General features: G+C 38.6%; 1 protein-coding gene across 2 annotated transcripts in view; it reads right to left on the bottom strand.

Annotated features, from left to right (window-relative positions):
- The window catches only part of LOC120525795 (sulfotransferase 6B1-like), a 60567-nt gene that overhangs the window by 8039 nt on the left and 30320 nt on the right, over positions 1-22208 (bottom strand). For both annotated transcript variants that reach the window (XM_039748395.1, XM_039748396.1), the window contains exons 2-4: positions 15498-15619; positions 11723-11812; positions 2877-3003 (exon numbers count right to left, since the gene is read on the bottom strand). In XM_039748395.1, coding sequence (XP_039604329.1) covers positions 2877-3003; positions 11723-11812; positions 15498-15619 — 339 coding nt within the window. The remainder of the gene's footprint in view (positions 1-2876; positions 3004-11722; positions 11813-15497; positions 15620-22208) is intronic.

Consider the following 22208-nt stretch of genomic DNA (forward strand, 5'->3'; position numbering starts at 1 on the left):
TCCCATTTGCAGTACTTAAGAGAAGCAACTTGTAATAATATACTATATTACAATTTAACAGAAATGTCTGCTTTTGACCTCATCTTACTTAAGTTGGCCTTAGGGACCATTCTTCTAGATATCGTGTATTTAAAAGACAAAAAAAAACACATTTTTACTCCTGTTGGCACAGCTACAGAAGGTAAGCTGAACAGTGTATACCATCTTTAATTCAGGAACTGTATACCAAGAAAGTAGTGAACAAAACAGGCACACTAAACATCCATCCATCACTTGTCTGGTCCGGTATTTTCCAGTATTAAATCATCATGAGTTGGCGCCTGAGTGAATTCATGTGACAGGTTGCCTGTTCACATGGGGCTATCAAGGGCAGAATTAGTGCAGTGCAGAGGCATAACAGGAGATCTGCCTGGCAATGTGAGTAATTCAAAAGCAAAACAAACACCGGAAAGTAAAGAGCCCATCAAATTGCCAGTGTGGAAAGATGACTCTGGGGGCGATACACCATACTGTATATGTGCTTAAGAAAGGCCAAAGAAACAAATATGAAGACAAAAAAAGTAAGGTAGAGGCCATGGAGGATAGACAGAAGCCTGTAAGTGCTCCCTCAAACCATTACAAGGCAGCAGAGTAGTCCCACGTGGAACAGATGGAACTTTACTGCAAGTTACAGAAAGCAGCACTGGAATCACTAAGCGTGTCAGTTTTGGTATATTGAGGGTTAGCAAAAAAATGTTACATTAGGATATCAGAAGGCCCTGCAGAGTGATTGCCCCAAGAACTTCTCACCAAAGTAATTTTACATGATCACTTCAGTTGTAAACACAAAAGTTACATTTTTGAGGTTGGATTTAAATGAAGTACACTATGTAGTTAGGTTTTTCATATATGATGAGATTTGAGAAGAAGGAATTTTCCCTTATAGTGTATTTAGAAATAATAATTAAGTATTATCCCCTTTGTCTCTAACCGAAGCAGTTCTTTACTATGATGTTTTTATAGGTAAATAATTTAAAGTAAAGCCCTTTTGGACTCCAAACAAAGCAACTGTCTCCTTGATGTTCAGAATGATACAAACACACATTACCTAGTAAATGAAGGACTTGTAAAGTGTTTGCTCTCTCACTCTCTCTTACCCAGAACTTCTTCCCCAATAATAATAATTTGTTCAGAAATGTTACTATCAATTGTTTTCTCTAAGGATTTTATTTGAACCTATTACAAAATTAAACCTGCTCTGGCTGTTCCTATCAGTTTTTACTTCTTAGCAACTGTATTTAAGCTGTAGTCAAATGACAGAAGGAACAGGGAAACATGTAGAATTGTGGGCTTGGAGAAGTTGCTTTTTTAAACTATTTTAATTTTACAAGACTTCTAGTGTTTTTCAAAATCCTTGTATTTTTTGACGGTTGCTGGATTTTTTGTACTTCATCTAGTGCTTTGTTCTTTTTTTTTTTGCTAATCCGGTATATCATATTTTGCCTGTGTTTAAATCTTGCTTTTGTCCTCTTTGAATACAGTAGCCAGTCCTGTTTTTGTCTGTCTAGGCATGACCTGTTACTTTGTTCCTTAACCATTCTTTGAATAGTGGGCTTGAATAACACAATAACATTAGTTTTCCCTATTTGTCGTGTCTTCTTTCATGTCAAGTTATCACAATTTGCATATTTTACCAGCATGTGCAGCTTGCCAAGCATGGACAAACTATCTGCGAAGTGTGGCTTCCTCACCTACCACAGTTGGAGGGACAAGATGAGAGGTCAATACGCCTCTTAAGGTACAGTTGGGCACTGTGTGTCTGGCAGAATATTTACATTGTAAAAGGCCTTGTGGAAATTTAATAGCTATCCAGGAATGCTGCCTCAGCTTTTGAAAGAAAACAAAAACACTATTTTTCTCTTTGCAGATCATATGATAAGAAGTTGTACCCCAAGACAATGTTGTGAACAGTGTTTTTTTTTTATATGTTGGTTATTTTTCATTCCCTCCAGCTCCTTTCAATAAAGTTTCTAGGAGTCAGTTGTCTGTATTCCTAGATAAGGCGAGACAACCAGTTCTACAGAAGGTAGTTCACAGAAGTGCAAAAGTTTACTAAGATTTTAAGAAGTTTATGTTAATTTTCTGCCAGCATAATGGTACAATTTCTTTCACCTGGCTCCCAAAGACTAAGCTAATATAATCAACCGTGCTGAAATAAATATTATTGTTTGCCATTCAGTATATTCATTGTCACATTTGAGCACATGGGAGGCAGTGAATTGGCTTGACTAAGTGTAATATGCCAGGTCAGGGGTTGACAGAATGCACTAACATCTTTTCTTCCACTTCTGCAGCTCATCAGAAGGAAAACCTGCCTAAAGCCAACACCCAGACTCTACTTCTGGCTCCAGTCCCCACCCTTCTGCTGACCTCACTTCCGCCTACAGCCCTTTGGCCACACCTCTTCCTTCTCTCCACCTATAAAGCCAGCCCATTCTTTTCCCAAAAAAATTCCGTCTTGGACTCAGTTGTTTGAGACTACTCAAATGAATGTTTTTATTTTGCCAAACTGCTGTTAATCTATTACGGTGGGCTGGCGCCCTGCACAGGGTTTGTTTCCTGCCTTGTGCCCTGTGTTGACTGGGATTGGCTCCAGCAGACCCCCGTGATCCTGTAGTTAGGATATAGTGGGTTGGATAATGGATGGATGGATAGTTGTCACTGCTTTTGGGGAGAAATCAGTTAAAACCTTAAAAAGAGACTCATAAAATATGTATGGCCATTTTCTCATGTACATTTATAGTAACTGAAGAGAGTGGGATCAGACATTAGCTAAAAAAGGATTCCACATTAGTTAAAGAATACATACAGAAGAGATATTATGCCAATGTTCTTACCATCTCCTTTAATAAATTCTGAGAAAAAAGCATCCCAGGATTCATAGGTCAGCAGGACTGGGTTATTCTGGCAAAAATGATAATAAGAGACAGCAGTGTCTTTGGGATTTCGGAACACAACCAGCATCTAAAAAAAATTAAAATGACAGCTAAATTAACTTTAACAGATAGTAAAGAATGCATAATGAATCCATGTATAAGTAGGAATTAGAAACTGGTTGGTAACACTTTAGTTTAGGTACTGCAAAATGTAACTATTACTAATTTACTGTTATGTAACAAAACCTTAGCAAAGGCTTCTTTTGGTCTTGATGTCACTTACCAAGCATCAGTAAAGTGGTCATTCAACTTTGCAATGTGGCCTGCTAAAATAACTTCAATTTGGAATGGTCAGGGGTGGCTTGAATGAGACACATGTACTGTGCCTTAAAATTGCATATTTCAGTATAAGATCTGTGGATCCTACACATTCTTCAGTGATTTTGCCAACATATCAAAAGCTCTTAACATGCTATACTGCACAGAGATTAATAACCACTTTACTTAGGCTTTTTAAGTGTTACTAAACCTTTGTAAAGGTGTTGTTACATAACAGTATACTGTAATATATTCACTTTTGCAGTACCTAAACTAGTTTATTCTTTGACAAGCAATGTTACATTTAAATATGGTGGAAGGACAGACAATTCACATATATATAAAACCATCATTATTAAGTATAAAACAAACAAAAAATGGAATTAATACTCTGAATAATGTTATAGACATAATGTTTATAGCAACAACCCTGAAAACTTCATTTCTTGAATAGATCTGGTTAGATTTTTTTATTTTGCCATCACAACAGTGATGAATCTGTGGACAGTAAATTGTAGTTTTTGTAATCGTAATTAAATGCTGATATATGCCACTGTACATGAAGGATGAAAGCAAAGACCATGAGTCCCAAAAAACTACATAATATATCAAAACTGGTTTATTGGAAATTTCACTGAAAGGTTTTACAAATCAACACAAAAAAGAAACAAGAGTAAAAAAAACACTAAACCTCTTAAGGAAGTTAAAAAAGCTAAATCACCCAGAATTAATGTTTGCAGTTACAAAACAAATCTAAAAAAAGATTTTTAAGTGACAGTGTTATTCAAAAATGCACTAAAAAAGTAAAAAAGTATTTTTTTTTCTTGTACTAAGACTTTGTTGGTCCTATGTGCCTAAAAATGAAATTATTTGGTGCCAATAATAGAATTAATTGTATTCAATTAAAATGCATAAAATTTCTAGCCAGATTAACTATGTAAATAAAATGACATATCAAATAAAAGTTGATTAAAGTATGTAGGATAATGGTTATAATTGGAGAATTTTTGAAATGATATGAGTTATTTTTTTGAATCATTTAATGAATTATTATATTATAGTATAATTAGAGGAAATAAGAAATTTTAAATTGACATAATTAATGTACAGATCCTGGGTCGAAAATGATGAAATACTGCATTGCCACTGGAGATCTGCGCGCATGCAAAGCTTGAAAGAAATCGGATTGGTAAAAGTGGATAAAAAATTGATTGCAAAATTTTACCTGGACAAACAGAGAGGGCAAGTTGAATAAAATTGTGTAAAAATAATAATAATACTAATATGAATCTACAAAGCCAAGATTCAAATAAATAACAACTAATTGAAACAAAAAGGCCAATTAGGAAAAAGGCGACCTTTAAACAGTTTGAAAACATTTAAACCAAAGACATAAAACGATCATTCTCATTAATTCATTTTAGTTAAATAACCATCAGCTTTACAAATGGACCTCAGACAAGGTAGCCAAAGACAGAGTGTGCAACCCAATGCCATAGCAATTAAACTGGGGCTTGAAAATGTCTTGAATAGGAGCTCAGGTGGATGTCCCATTGCAAAACATTAATAAAAAATAGACAATGACGAGTAATTGAATATTAAACAACACAACTTCATGAAAATAACAAAACAAGCTACAAACAAAAGGAAAGAAATAAATAACAAAAAAAATTAAAGCCAGAAGCAAAGTCCCAGCAAGAACTTAATATTGTGAGAGCAGAAAGGTAAGAAACTGAAAATAAATTAAAAATAACTTAAAACCCACAAATTCAGACTCATATAAGATGACCTCATGAATATTTAAGTATATTTTTAATCTGTATATTTCTTCCAACTTGTGGGGTGTGAGACGTTTCTACAATCTTGTCTGTGTTCTTCTGATTACTCAGCATCACACCAATTTCTTTCCAGTATTTTCTGGCCTGTTTGAAATTTTCAGAAGTAAATCACATAGTCACTGATCAATCACAAGCCTTGTGGTCAACATGCAGTTTCGTAGTATTATTGTTTCCTTAGCCTTAGCCAGCATGTGTGGGGGGGCACTTTGACCAAATGGGTTTGGTCATGGATAGCCAAGCATGTGTCACAGCATTAACCTTTTTGCTAATGCAATGATATCTACTGACATAGCAGGCATTGCTGGGATTGAGTGACAATATGTGGCGTAACTATTGTCATTTTATAAAGGGATGAGTTTCACATACAGATTTTATGTGAATTTCATTAAAGAACAACTTAAACAAAAAATATATTTCCTTTGAGAGATTTAAGATTTTGATTTTGGATTATTTACTGGCTTAGATTTGTTTAGCCCCTTAGCTATGATGATTGATTTTTGTTTTCAGAGCTCTGAAACTGCCTTTTAATTGACTTCATTTATGCTTAGCAGGTCTACAGGATGGTAGTTAGACCAGCTATGTTATATGGGTTGGAGATGGTGGCACTGACCACAAAGCAGGAGACAGAGCTGGAGGTAGCAGAGTTAAAGATGCTAAGATTTGCACTGGGTGTGACAAGGATGGATAGGATTAGAAATGAGGACATTAGAGGGTCAGCTCAAGTTGGACGGTTGGAAGACAAAGTCAGAGAGGTGAGATTGCGTTGGTTTGGACATGTGCAGGGGAGAGATGCTGAGTATATTGGGAGAAGGATGCTAAGGATAGAGCTGCCAGGGAAGAGGAAAAGTGGAAGGCCTAAGCGAAGGTTTATGGATGTGTTGAGAGAGGACATGCAGGTGATGGGTGTAACAGAACAAGATGCAGAGGACAGAAAGATATGGAAGAAGATAATCCGCTGTGGCGACCCATAATGGGAGCAGCCAGAAGAAGAAGATTCTTAAAATCTTTGCCACTCTCAATAAACAAACAGCTTTATAGAGTTCTTCTTTCTGGGCAGATCTGTATGCTGATGGTAAAGATTATCTGGTTTGAATGGAAGAATACTACAATACGCAAATTCTGATGTTAATTTTATACTTTTCTTCTTGTGAATTAAAACCGCTAGGATATAATAAAAATTTAAAAATGAATTGTGGTGAAAAGTGAACAGGGTATGATGTATAACTGCAGTCTATCTCTACAACTATATCTCCAACGATCTGTAAAACTTGTTTTTTGCTTTGATGTTTTGTAACTTTTTTTGAAAAACAAAGGTTTCTTAATGTAATTTTTTAAATGTATAGGATATCCCTGGATGGGTGTGTTTGGACGAAATCACCAAAGTGATATAAATCCTCTTTTATAATAGTGGTAATTTTAATTAGATATTGTACCAATCATATATTAGTGAACACCATGACTGAACATAACAATGCTCATGTGTACCTGGTACCAGCATACCCTGGGCCAGAGTTTACTGATTAGCTTTGTTGTGCCTGAACTGAGGCTGTGTGTTCCAGGCATTTGGACAAAGAGGAGTGCTACACTGTCAACTGATTACCATACTTACTTGTAAAACCTTGTTAACACAAACAGATAGTGATGGTGTGTGGGAGATGACTAGCTGATGCTTATATGCAGGATGAGGTAATCTCTCACCTCCATAAAAGTGTCTTCTGCAGCTTGGCAAATCTGAATTAAAAGTACTCAAGACCTGTGTAGTGTAGGCAGCTGCACATTGTTATGACCATAATTGTCTATTTTTCATGGCTGTCATGGCAGTAATCCTAGGAATTATTGGTAGACATCAGGAGAAAGGGAAGCGGTCAAGTGTAATGAATTTTGGTATTGGAATCTTGGCATGGGGTCTGTCTCATTTTCAGAATATTTCTGGTTGTTTGTGTTTTTTTAATCTTTAAACTGCGTGAGTCAGTGAGCCACAAACACCAAAAATGAAGACACAACTCAGTCCTGGGTTTAAAGAAAGGGTGTTTATTAAACACAATACCTCTTCAAAGTAACCAAAGTACAAGCATAGGTAATCTCTCTTCCAGTTCACCTCTCCCCTCTCCCCTCTCCACTACACTGTCCTCCTCCAGTTCAGTGTTGCTCATTTTCCTCCCAGCTTTGACTTGCCTGGACAAGTGAGTGCAGTCCCTTTTATTGAGGACCCAGGAGTACTTCCAGTGCCAGGGCTGCTGTCTGTTGGAAGCACTTCCAGGTCACAAGGAAGTCTCATATAATAGGGAGTACTTTTCCTTACAGTTCCCTTTTGCAGCATCCACAGGCCCCAGCAGGGCTGCTCTGCTGGGCTACATTTTCCAGCATTCCCTGCTGGTTCCCAAATGGGCACTGATATCCAGGGCTGCTGCAATCTAGCATCCCGGGTCACAGAACAGCCAGTCCTTCCCTGTCCTTCCATTTCATCCTGACCAGGGAAAGTATTGCAAATATGTCTGGTTGGGACACCTGTGCATCTGTCTAGAGCTTCCTGCCCAGGTAAGGAGTCTTCTTTCTCTCTGGCTTGGATGTCCATTCCTCCATTAGGGAAGCCTTTTCCAGGTGCAACATCCTTCCTTCTCTCAGCTGCAATGCCTTTCTGTCCTTTAGGGGCCTCCCGTCCAGGCAAGGAATCCTCCCAACTCCTTGCCAGAATGTCTGTCCATCCCTTGTGCCACCTACATCTGGCAACAGTATTCTGTGTTTTGTTTTTCCTGACTGGTCACTGCCATTTTGTGACAGTCATTGCATATTGTGGCCACACTGTTTATGGCTGCTGTGTCTGTTGCTTGTCATGTGACATGCAATGGGAGGTCTTGTCTATATAAGCTTTTTTCCTTCAAAGTTTTGAATTTCTTCTCCTAGATTGAGGATATTTGCTTTGCTATATTTGGCTAAGACTTCTAGTTTAGTATTCTGGTTTTGACATTTGGTTTTGATTATTTCTTTTGGTTTTCTGGCCTCAGGGCATTTAAAGACTACATTTTTGATAGACTCTTTCTGTGTCTTCCATCTTCTGTCCAGTTCCTCTTGCTATCTTTTCCAATTAAACTACTTCATCTCACAAGGTGTTTCATGGCTTTAATTTCAGGAAGAAGGCTTTCCATGCAGTAGCACAACTATTAGATGGGCATTGGTCCATTTTTGTGGCTGGGGCTGTTGCAGTAATTAAAAGGCTCCAAAGCTATAAGGCTTTTAAGGCACAGTAACTGAGATCTGACTGGAAATGGTGTAAGCCCTGAATATTATGGGGGAATTTGGCTAACATGCCTCTTCACACGCCTCTGTTGCAAAGACAACAGAGATAGTACCTTGGTACTGCCAGACAGAAGTGGTAGTCTCCATTCGTTAAAAAAGGGGATGAGTGTGTGTTTCAATTAATGGAACAAAGACTCTCTCTATACAGGAAACAAAATGCAGATTTTGTCCTGGGCTTGGAGCAGAGGACTTGTAAAATCCTTATTATTATTGCATATCCTGTAGTATCATTTGGAAAGTGTTTCTACTGAATGGAGTGTGGCTGTTTCCACACCAAGGGGGGTGTTTGTATGCTGGGTGATAAGTCAGGTCAATTCAAAATGGATATTTGGGTTTCCCAAGGGTGTATGTGCCCCTTCTCCCTTCTATCTCTGTGTCTTCTGCACTCATATCACTATGACAAACTAACACCCACAGAGTCTGTGATGCAAGAGATCTTGCATCATAACGCAAGGGATCTGCATTATATACTCCGAAGCTGCCCTTGTCACTACCCTATCTGCGCTACAAAGCAAGGAGCGTACTTTGTTTAAACCAGTAGCGATGACACAATGTGCATTGAATCAATGCAGAAAAATAAAGTACAGGTTGAGTGTCCTTAATCTGAAATGCTTCAGACCAGTATTTTAGGTGTTTTTGGATTTTGGAATATTTGCATATACATATACATATTCATGGCATTCATAGTCTGAATCACAATCTGATTGTATGGGTGGTTACCTAACAGGTTACGCTTGTGGTTGGTCTGCAAGTCAGCAAACATCTGCCACGGTGCCCTCTTCAGATGCAAGAAGGAGATCATAGAATGTTGAAAAGTTTTACTGTCAAATAATGCAAAGAGTTTGTGACACGTGATTCGCCCTAATTCTGGGCTCATCAGGCGTGCACACTCACTGCACCCCCTCTCGGGAATCGAACCTCGGACGTCAGCGGCAAAGCCTCTTACGTTGTGCCACTGTGTGTGGTTCATTTATTTGACAGCATGTAGATTGGGATAATTACTTTCATGGCATTTGTAGTCTAAATCACAATCTGATTGTATGGGTGGTTACCTACCAAGTAATGCTTGTGGTTGGTTTGCAAGTTGGCAAACATCCGCCACGGTGCCCTCTTCAGATGCAAGAAGCAGATCATTGAATGTTGTAAAGTTTTACTGGACTGGAGCTTTTTTGCCACCAATGCTACTCATGACTCAGAAGTGGACATTGAAAGATACACCTCTACTGTCCTGGATTGCATCAGTACAAACATTAATGAAATCACAATGCACAAACAGACTAAGACCTTCCCAAACTTGAAGCCTTGGATGAATAGAGAGACTAGACTCCTGCTGTAAGCTTGCAACGCCACTTTCAGATCTGGTAATGCTGAGAGCTACAGCACATCCAGGGCCAACCAGAAAAAAACCACCAGGAGAGCCAAACAGAAACACAAGCAACAAATTGTGGATCATTTCAAAACCTCTGACCCCAGACGTATATGGCAAGGCATCCAGACCATCACAGGCTACAGGAAGGTAAAAAATACAACTCCAACATCAAGCAATGTCTCCCTTCCTGATGAGCTTTTATGCTGTTTTTGATTTGGACAATAAAACACTTGGAACCAAAACTGCACCTCCTTGAAGCGACCAGCCCCCCAAAGTTACTACCTTCATTGTACAATCTGAACTGAGCAAAGTAAATGCACACAAGGCTGCTGGTCCTCGTAGCATACCTGGGTGTGTGCTTAAGGCCTGCACCGGGCAACTGTCTGAGGTCTTCGGTAACATCTTCAATCTGTCTTTGGCCCAGGCTTTTGTCCCTATATGCCTTTAAGTCCACAATGACTGCCCCGTTCCTAAACTATCCTCTCCAGTGAGCCTGAATGACTATCACACTGTTGCACTCACTCCCATCCTCACAAAATGCTTTGAGAAACTGGTTCTGGTCCACCTCAAATTCAGTTTACTTCTCACACTAGATACTAACCAGCTTGCCTAATGGGTGTACCCTGACACACCTGGATAACAACAACTGTATTTGTTGAATTTAGCTCTGCATTTAACACTATCAGCCTTTCCAATCTGGTAACTAAACTCACCAACATTGGCATCAGCACCTCTCTTTGTAATTGGACACTGGATTTTCTAACCAAAAGACCCCAATCTTTCAGGCTAAACAACCAGACATCCTCTACCCTGATCCGGAATACTGCTGTTTTCACAGTGCTGTGTACTCAGTCCACTCCTCTACTCCCTCTTTACCCATGACTAAGTCCCTTTATATGGCTTCAACTCCACCATAAACTTCACAGAAAACACTACAGTAATGGGACAGACCAGTGACAATGACGAGTCAGCCTACTGAGAGGAGGTTCAACACCTGCCAACATGGTGTGCTGACGATAACCTCACCCTCAATACCAATAAAACTAAAGAGCTCATTGTGGCTTACCAAAAAACTAAGGGCAGCAAACATGCACCCATCCATATAAATGGGGCTGAGGTGGAGCGTCAGATTCCTGGGCGTCCACATCTCTGAGGACCTTCCTTGGACAATAAAAACTTTGACCCTGGTTAAAAAGTGCAACAATGACTTTACTTTCTGAGGAGGCTAAAGAAAGGTTGTGTGTTTCCTCAGATTCTGTTAAATCTTTTCCACTGCACTATTGAGAGCATATGGACAAACTGCATTACGGTGTGGTATGGCAACTGCTCCATAGCTGAGAGGCTGAGAGGTCCTACAATGGTCCTACAATGGGTGATGAAAACTGCCCAGCACATCATTGGAATCCCGCTGCTGACTGTTTCTGACTGTTGCTGACCTGCAGCATACACAGTGTCTGTGAAAAGGCTCACAGCATCATCAAGGATGACTCACACCCCAAGCATGGACTGTTTACCTGACTACCATCAGGGAGGTACTACAGGAGCCTTTGGTGCTACACCAGTAGGCTCAGGAACAGTTTCTTGCATTCTGTTTACATATATCTATTCTGTATATAAAATATATCACATCTATATTCTGTATGCATTGTATCTGTACTACTGATCACATATATATTTTCTTCCTTTTATATACTATTACCTGTAAATTCAAATATAATATAGATTTACATTCTCATTTGTATGCTGCCTGATTGCACCTTACCGTTTATTGCACTTTAATGTATTATTTGCACCCACTGTCTATTGCTCCTTATTCTACTATTTGCACTTCCTGGTTAGATGCTAAACTGCATTCTGTTGTACAATGAGAATAAAGTTCAATCAAATCTAACCTAATCTAATAACACACAACTCCATTATCTCTAAAATGGGAGTTTAATATAGTAATGACATCAAATAAACAAAATATATATTTTTGCACCAACCTTAGTTTTTTTGTCGAAAAAAGACTTTGGAATATAATTTGGGTGAAAGTGAGTGCCCAAAAGTCTTGTAGAACGTATCTCATCCAACATCTGTTAAGAAATAATAAAAATCATCAGCTTTTAATATAATTCAGTCACTTTAAAATAATCAAGAATGAACACGACAACTTAAAAAAAAAATGGATCTGAGTGATTTTTAATAGAAACAAAAAATAAAGTCCAGCAGAATCTCTCATAGATGATTTACAGTGGCATGCAGAAAAGTGTGTTTCAGAACAAATTTGCTAGACATCCTGCACTTTTATCATTTATTTCCCAGTTCAGATCAATGTGATAAAGATGAAGGCTGCTCTTTACAGTAAATACAAAGATTCTAATGCACAGAGATTAGGCAATTTTGAAAGCCATTAAAATGGGTCTTCATTTTATGCAGCATGTAATATAATGCCTAGCCATGAATGATAGACCTAAAAATAATCCAACACCATTATCAGTGATGAAATATGCACTCCACACCCATTAATGTTCTAGCATATGACCTAGTAACAATGTCAACATTTTGCTGGATGTGGGCCATGATAAATAATGTATTAAAATACCATACTTCATTTTAGTTCAAAGAAAGTACAATGCATATAACCTGATATACTGCTTAGTCATGTTCATGATTACCAGAACCATTGTGGAAAAACCCTTTTGCACAGTTAGCAATTAAATACTTCCTTTTGTATCTTGGCCTGAATAGTTTGCGATAGAATAATTATGAACATGTTTTGCCCTTTTTTAAATTGCATAGTTGCCCAATTTTTGTTTGTTTGTTGTTTTTTTTTCTGTTAAGCACCAACAAAACTTTGCATGGGGGATATTGTATTGAAAGTAAAATTAGCATAATGACAGTATTTCTACAGCATGCTTATACACATGATAATCTGTAGCCATACTGTTTAGCTATTCAGTATCACAGATGTGGCTCTTGTTCCTCTTTTGCTAAAATATGTAGATCCCTATTAAGTAACACTACACATTAAACATAATAACAATTAGCCAATGGGTCCTGCTGCTAGCAAAATAAGCACGTTCATATCACTGTTCTCATGAAGTTTAGCTGTGAAGATACATTTGTTGCAATTGCATTTGCCATGCAGCATTAGAAAAGGCAAGAGGAGTCAACTATGAATCATTTTTCATGCAGACAATGGGATTTATTATTTTTATTTCTGTAGATCTTGTGTTAAATCAAAGAATTGTACTGCTGCTTAACCATTTCCAAAAATTATTGACAAATTCAAACTGGACTTTTTTGTCATGTAATTACTGTATGTGAAGGTGTAATGTTCTTTTTATGACTAACTGGAATTAAGCAGGTATTTACCATGATCACTGTTATGACCAAGGGCTTCAAGTATAAAGTGTGTACTTTCATTTCCACACTCACTTTGAGATATATAAAAACTAAACTTTGCCTAAAGCATTTTCACGGTAGCCTCAGACCATGTGTACATACATTTCTGCTCAGTTTTGCAAACTGGCAGCACCCAGCATCAAAGCAGTACCACTGTTTCTGTGTTGTTTCTCTTCTTTTTTATATTCACATTAACAGCAAGGGATTTATCAAATACACTGAAATTAACTGCATATTGTTTACAAATTAATTGCATATTGTTTACAAATTAATTGCATATTGTTTACAAATTGGCGGCACGGTGGCGCAGTGGTAGCGCTGCTGCCTCGCAGTTAGGAGACCCGGGTTTGCTTCCCGGGTCCTCCCTGCGTGGAGTTTGCATGTTCTCCCCGTGTCTGCGTGGGTTTCCTCCGACAATCCAAAGACATGCAGGTTAGGTGGATTGATGATTCTAAATTGGCCCGTGGGTGTGTTTGTGTGTGTCCTGCGGTGGGTTGGCACCCTGCCCAGGATTGGTTCCTGCCTTGTGCCCTGTGTTGGCTGGGATTGGCTCCAGCAGACCCCCGTGACCCTGTGTTCGGATTCAGCAGGTTAGACAATGGATGGATGTTTACAAATTTAATTCACTTGATTGTAATCATTCTGTGACAATATACTGTAATGGTGCACAGAATGGCAAAACTATTCCAAATGCCAAGAAGAAGAAGAAGAGAGCACCCATTTAAAAATCATGATGACTGGCTTCTAAGTTGATTTCAATTTCCAAGAGCTATCTTCTTGGAGCTGTATATCCATCCATCCATTATCCAACTGTGATGATGCGGGTTTGGCTCCACGCTCCCATCGCTGCTTGGGAGCCTTTGAACCCAACACCGTCGGTAATGTCACCGATGAGCTAGTAAGTAGAGGCAATAACAATCGAGCAAGGGGATGGTAAAAAGTGCAAAAGTGTTTTTAATAAAAAACAATCAAAAAAGTGTTGAATAAATAAAGTGCAGTGCTTCAAAAATAGTTCCATAAATAAATAATCCGATAAAACGTGGATGTTAAAACAAAAAGAAAAACAATCCTTTAAAACGAGGTTAAAACGTTCATACAGGAACCAGTCTTTAAAATCAATAACAAGCCCGGTGTCTTTCACTCCAGCATCTCTCTTGCTTCACCCATCTGAGCCTCGCAACAAGTGAGACGCTCTCACTGCAGCTGACCCGTATACCTGCTTTTGCTACTACTGCCAGTCGCCTTACCGATCCTTGGCTCCGGTCGGCTCCCCCTGACAGTGACTTGGTAATTCCTCTGCGACCAAGGTTGTCACGCAGGGAACACCACATCCCAAGTCCCGACTTCCGTTACCTTCCGCGGAGAGTACTGCACCTTCCGGTCACTCCCGCCCTGCAAAACAAACTCTGCGGGAGCGACCACAACCACTACTTCTCCCAGGTGTTGGCCAAACACCCAGGCTGCCTTCAGTTGCCTGAGAGCACTAGTTCGCCTGCTTCCTGCTGCACCAACTTGCTCTCTTCACTGCTTCCTGTTGCAACCTCCCTTTCCTTCTCTTTCTTTCCTGTTTGTTCTTTCCTCCTTTTCTCGTTCTTTTCAGATCCCCTCCCAACCGACTCGCGCTTCTTTTATACAGCGAGGGGCCATAGCAGCTGCAGCACATTAGCCATGGGAACAATCCCAGATGTGGGCAGTTCCTCACCTGTGCACTCGGTGAGAAACGCCCACACTGCAGATCGCCCCGCGGCTTGCTACAACCACTACGCCCCCTCACGAAACCGCCTCGAGTGCGGTGATTATTTATTTAAAAACTGGCCCTTACTGAGAGCGCTGTGGACCCGCTATACCACACCAACCCGCTATATCCTAACTACAGAGTGCAAGGCAGGAAACAAACCCCGGTCAGGGCCCCAGCCCACCACAGGGCACGCATACACACACGCCCACACATCAAGCACAAACTAGGGACAATTTAGAATCGCCAAGGCTCCTAACTTGCATGTCTTTGGACTGTGGGAGGAAACCAGAGTACCCGGAGGAAACCCACGCAGACATGGGGAGAACATGCAAACTCCACGCAGGGAGAACCCAGGAAGTGAACCCGGGTCTCCTAACTGTGAGACAGCAGCACTACCCACTGCGCCACTGTGCTGTCTTGGAGCTGTGTACTGAACTTAATTTTTAAAAGTAAAAATTCTAAATTTCCTCTTTACTATATTATACATGCATTGTTTAATGTATCATTATTTGAAACACATACTTTGTAGAAATCTAATTCTCAAATAATTAAATAATAAAGTGATATATTATACTGCTAGATTTTTTTCACAAACAGGTAGAACATCAATATGAGCTATTTTTCTCCTTCTTTACCTGGAGTTTCTCTGGCTTTATGAATTCAATTAGTCCAATTCGTGGAATATCTTCATCAGGTTTAATAGCTTCTGCATCAATGGAAATTATTTTTTGCAGTACACTAATCATCCAGTTAAAACCTAAAACAGACAATAAAACATAAGGAGTTTAATTATATTGAATCATTATATACAACTTAACTTTCTATCTGAATGCAGTATAAGAGCATTGAGTACTTCAACCTTTGATATAGCAAGAGCAAAAGATAACACATGTGCAATTTATATAGAGATAAAGTTTTTATTTGGCAATGGGCAAGAGAATAACACTCATTAATCATTTATGCATAAGGTGTCCTGTCGGTGGGACACTGTCATATTTCAAAGTTGTTTGTGTACGTTGCCATTAACTCATGAGTCAATCAAAAGCAATAATAGTATTTTTACATACTCAAGGGTGTCTTATTTCAAATAAATCATGTTTCCCTGTTGCTTGCTGTCTTTCATTAGTACATGCACACTCATATGCCGAGGTGAGAAGCGCCCCATAGGTAAATGAATTTGCTTTGATCAAAGATCCCACCTACATTGATACACATACAGTGAAAGGTACAATACTCTTGGAGAGCTGAGCTCCAGAGTATTTCAATGTTATATAGTCGTTTATGATTAGTCTTTCATATTACATGTCACAGTTGTGTGTATAAGGCATGAAATATATTGCATGTGCGACAGCTCATGCTTAGGTACCGTTACACACAAGCTTTTGTCAGAGAGCATGGGGATTGTTATGTTTATATGCAGTAAGACTGGAAGTTTGTACGTTTTGTTTCATCAAAAAAGAAAACATAAGGTTAAGAAAGTTATAGAAACGTTATGTAATCCTAGTGATATGAAATATATGAAATATGAAGACCTTAAGTCAGATTCTGATCACGATTTTGATTCTATTGAGAATGACGCATTTGATGACGTTCTTGATGCTATACTGGATTTGTAAGAATTGAAGTATCGTGGCATACAGTTTTACAGTTCAAATATAATATTTTGAATTACCATACCCAGAGATTGTCTACTGCACATTCTTCGCATGTTAGTTTTATAGGCAGTGCTACTCCAATTTCAGCTTACAGAACTGACAACATACCCAATCACAGTTTCAGATGGGGACCCAACTTCCCCCTCCTCAATCACATGTCATTGAATCATGCCCAGCAAACTTTCACAGCGGACCATATTCGCTAAACTGTATATATTCAATTAAATATACTTGTATCATGCAGCGCTGCCACCACTACTTGCAGTTTCTCATGGTGACCTCCCTCTTTCCCCAATCAATTGATTGTCACTGTTGCACTCTGTTGTTTTGATTATGCCAAAAATGTGCTGTTTCATTGGACACGATATATTGGTCACTGTGTGACATCCTGTCCAGGGCTGTTTTCTGTACTACTCCCAGGGTTGCCCCAGCCCCATGACTCAGAGTGTAAGAACCTGTTATGAAAATGTACGTATGTATTCAGTTTATTCCAGATGTGAAATGCAAGAAAACAGCAACAAAAAGAAAAAAATGAAAACACACTAAACCTTTGTAGGGCAACTGCAAATAGAAGGCAAGAAAAGATATGTTAGTTGCAGCACAAAAAGCCCAATCTACTGTACAAAATGTAAGGATTTTCTTTATCTAGGGGAAATAACAGAAATTGTTTTAAAGACTAGCATAAAACATAATTTTGAAAGTAAAGGTTTGGATGAGTACATAGTTATATGTATATAGTTATAAATTGTTTATTTGTTGCTTCAAAGAGATATGCACTATGTACAGTTGTGCATGAAAGTTTGTGAACCCATTAGAATTTCTATATTTCTGCATAAATATGACCTAAAACATCATCAGATTTTCACTCAAGTTCTAAAAGTAGATAAAGAGAAACTAGTTAAACAAATGAGACAAAAATATTATACTTGGTCATTTATTTATTAAGGAAAATGATTGAATATTACATATTTGTGAGTGCAAAAAGTATGTGAACCTTTGCTTTCAGTATCTGGTGTGACCCCCCTTTGTAGCAATAACTGCAACTAAACGTTTCCAGTAACTTTTGATCATTCCTGCACACCGGCTTGGAGGAATTTTAGCCCATTCCTCCGTACAGAACAGCTTCAACTCTGGGATGTTGGTGGGTTTCCTCACATTAACTGCTCGCTTCAGGTCCTTCCACAACATTTCGATTGGATTAAGGTCAGGACTTTGACTTGGCCATTCCAAAACATTAACTTTATTCTTCCTTAACTATTCTTTAGTAGAACGACTTGTGTGCTTAGGGTCGTTGTCTTGCTGCATGACCCACCTTCTCTTGAGATTCAGTTCACGGACAGATGTCCTGAAATTTTCCTTTAGAATTCTCTGATATAATTCAGAATTCATTGTTCCATCAATGAAGGCAAGCCGTCCTGGCCCAGATGCAGTAAAACAGGCCCAAACCATGATACTATCACGACCATGTTTCACAGATGGGATGAGGTTCTTATGCTGGAATGCAGTGTTTTCCTTTCTCCAAACATAACGCTTTTCATTTAAATCAAAAAGTTCTAATTTGGTCTCATCCATCCACAAAACATTCTTCAAATAGCCTTCTGGTTTGTCCACGTGATCTTTAGCAAACTGCAGACGAGCAGCAATGTTTTTTTTGGAGAGCAGTGGCTTTCTCCTTGCAACCCTGCCATGCACACCATTGTTGTTCAGTGTTCTCCTGATGGTGGACTCATGAACATGAACATTAGCAAATGTGAGAGAGGCCTTCTGTTGCTTAGAAGTTACCCTGGGGTCCTTTGTGACCTCGCCGACTATTACACGCCTTGCTCTTGGAGTGATCTTTGTTGGTCGACCACTCCTGGGGAGGGTAACAATGGTCTTGAATTTCCTCCATTTGTACACAATCTGACTGTGGATTGCTGGAGTCCAAACTCTTTAGAGATGGTTTTGTGACCTTTTCCAGTCTGATGAGCATCAACAACTCTTTTTCTGAGGTCCTCAGAAATCTCCTTTGTTCGTACCATGATACACATCCACAAACGTGTTGTGAAGAGCAGACTTTGATAGATCCCTGTTTTTTAAATAACACAGGGTGCCCACTCACACCTGATTGTCATCCCATTGATTGAAAACACCTGACTCTAATTTCACCTTCAAACTAACTGCTAATCCTAGAGGTTCACATAATTTTTCCACCCACAAATATCTAATATTCGATCATTTTCCTTAATAAATTAATGAACAAGTATATTTTTGTCTCATTTATTTACTTTTAGGACTTGTGTGAAACTCTGATGATGTTTTAGGTCATATTTATGCAGAAATATGAAAAATTCTAAAGGGTTCACAAACTTTCAAGCACAACTGTGTGTGTGTATACATGTAGTCGTCGATTTACAAACATATTTGGTTCCAAGTCGATCTGGATGTAAAGCAGTACAGTAAAAGTATTCACACCTGAACACATGCATAGTACTATGAAATAAGTCCCTTAAGTCATATTGCTTGTTTTATATCCGTTTTTATCATCATTCTTAGCACAATGTGTAGATATTCTAACTTTTTTTTTGGAAATGATTTTATTTCAGGGCGGCACGGTGGCGTAGTGGTAGTGCTGCTGCCTCGCAGTTAGGAGACCTGGGTTCGCTTCCCAGGTCCTCCCTGCGTGGAGTTTGCATGTTCTCCCCGCGTCTGCGTGGGTTTCCTCCCACTATCCAAAGACGTGCGGGTTAGGTGGATTGGCGATTCTGAATTGGCCCTAGTGTGTGCTTGGTGTGTGGGTGTGTTTGTGTGTGTCCTGTGGTGGGTTGGCACCCTGCCCAGGATTGGTTCGTGCCCTGTGTTGGCTGGGATTGGCTCCAGCAGACCCCCGTGACCCTGTATTCGGATTCAGCGGGTTAGAAAATGGATGGATGGATGGATGATTTTTTTCATTATTAGTGTTGCTTGCATGGGTGCCAAAATTTTAACAGCTTCACAAATCCCTTCTTTGTCTGTGTTATATTACATCGTCAGTGTGAGCCTCTCCCAGTGTTCATTGTGCTAACTGTCAGAGGACGAACTGTACCAGCAGAGTTTGATCACTCATATGTTTTCTGTTTTAACATTTCACTTCGTTAATAATAAACATTAACAGATAAAGGAGTTAAGTGTGATTTCATTACCTCTTCTTAGTGGTTTACATGAAGCGGCACATCGTGAATCACAATGTGGAAGCTTCAGAGGTTAACCGGATTCAAAGCCAAACCGCAGCAGTACAGCGCAACACTGATTACAATGGGAAAACTTAAAGACACATGCAATCATATTCGCTTTCTTTCCTCCCACATACTACATGATCACCTTCAATTTTGTGTTGTGATAAACTACCTTTTTCTGTAATTGTAAGACAAATGTAACTGAACGTAGTCAAAACCACTGCAGGTAATAAAGTGAGATCGAGATGAATGAGTCATGACATATGGAGCTGGCGTGGCAAAAGCTGTCGTTTGCCTCTGACATGCAGTAGCTGTCATAAGTCGAATAGTTGTAAGATTCATAGGTCGCAGTTGATGACTTGCTGTATATGTTTTTTTTTCTAAAAGATAAAAATATAACTGCAACTAAAATACTTGTTTTGAGATAAAAGTTAGGCGCAAGAGACCAAATATTTACAAGATTGGACACAAAATGTTTCCAAAGCATGTGCCAAACATTGAAATTTTGCAGTAGTATGAAATCTAGCACAAGGATAGCTGACAGACTGGAGCACAAAAGAAAATTAATTCCAAGGTTGTGCACCATAAAATGTGTTTGTACTGAAAAAATCCTCAAATGCCAAATTTTGTTGTTTTTTGTTTGGTTGATACTGCTATATAGCAAACGTTTTTATTCATATAAAGCCTTTCTTTTAAAAAGGTGGATTATTATACTCACTACCCTTCAGCCATTTGCAGGTCCTCTATTTCATAGACAAAATGATGGCTGTTTATTTTTGGGTATATAATTTAGGTGCAATAATGATAAAATCCTCTTAGGATATAAGGGGTTAAACAAAAGTTGGACTTTGACTGCAGTAACAACTTATTGTGCAAGAGAGCAGTAAATGCCTCATATTCATAAAAGTTTTTTATAAAGTGTACAAAATGACATACTGAATTAAAAAGAAACAGACTGCTCATCTTAAGATGGTGGCCTTGGCATGACTGATGGGCGTAAGTCACAAAGGGTACCTTAGAGCTATACTATTGCTCATCTAGTACAGTTACCCATTACAAGTCAGTCTAACAGGAAGGGCTTGACAAAGACTTATCAAAATAAGGGTCACCAAAAAGCTTAGTGGACTCCACTAAGAATAATGGTACTGGGATTATGTACACACTACATGAATATGACCAGGAACTAAAGACATTTTCACACTCATAGTCCATTTGCTTTGTTCAGGGGACATTTCTTTACTTTGCTTCAATTTTCAGTTACTTTCAAGCAAATTAAACATGTGAATAAACTTCCCATGGTTGTAGACATGTCATGGATTTTTTTCATTGGGGAGAAGCATTTTTTTTTTCTCTCACCAGAGTTTAAAAAAAAAAAACTGGTCCAAACAAACTAGGCGTGAAAACGACACAAAATTAACTACTGTACACTAAATTAATTCAGTCTATATCTTTCTATTCAGTTATTGATAGATGATATGAGTAGTGATTAAAAGAATGAGATTGCAGGATCAAAAGGCTGAGATAAGATTCATTCACAAGTTTCTGTCTTTATGACAAAAATCCAAAAAGACTGTGGGTTTTTTTTTTTTTTGCATTTATCTCTCAATATTCTTATTTAATACTGTAAACACTATGTCACACTATAAATTCACTTTGATTGCAATATGCCATCTTCATTAATTGAATTCATCTGCATTATTTCAATTAGCAGGGCTCATTTGTTGAATTTATTATAATGCTTGAATGTTCTTTTATTTCTTTGTAAAATAAAGTAGTTAAAGTGTTTTTGTTTTGAATGATTCACTCCATCCATTTCACTGGCCAATAAATTTTATGGAAAATTTTGTTTCCTCTACAATTTTTGGTGAAACCAATAGATTTTTACACTCTGAAAACTAAGATGTATTTGCAATTTCTGTATCACGTAGGGTTTTTTTAAGAAAACAGCAATTATGCATTTAACATTATAATGTCTCCAGTGGCATAGGACATGTGTCGACCTGCAGAGTCACAGTACCATATGTCACCGCAGGTCTATATCAGCAGTTCTAGATCAGCAGTTGTAGGGCAGAAGTGACATCAGCAGTTTGATAATAAACATTTATAGGTTGTCAGAAATCAAATTGATTGACACTTTAACCACACCAAACCCTAACCTTAACAAAACTAATCCTAACCTTAACCATTTATCCTACAAGTTAACCATACTAAGCCCTAACCTTAACTTTCATCCTAAATCTAATATGATCTAAAACTGTTGGCGTGGACATGTGTTTATGTATGGTATGGTGCTCTGGCTCTGCAGTTGGATATTATTGTGTCATATGCCTATGCTACTGTATAATATTGCAACATCAGCAACATGAGAGAAAACTAGAAATGTTTTGCCACAGATTTTCATTTGTAGTCACTGCCCGATGCTTCACGTATCAGTGTCCAACAACAGTCTCCCAGCACAGACGGACTCTACTTCCCCTGGTAGTGTTTCTCCATGTTG

This window comes from Polypterus senegalus, chromosome 3 (genome assembly GCF_016835505.1).
Source record: "Polypterus senegalus isolate Bchr_013 chromosome 3, ASM1683550v1, whole genome shotgun sequence".
NCBI classification, from domain to species: domain Eukaryota; kingdom Metazoa; phylum Chordata; class Cladistia; order Polypteriformes; family Polypteridae; genus Polypterus; species Polypterus senegalus.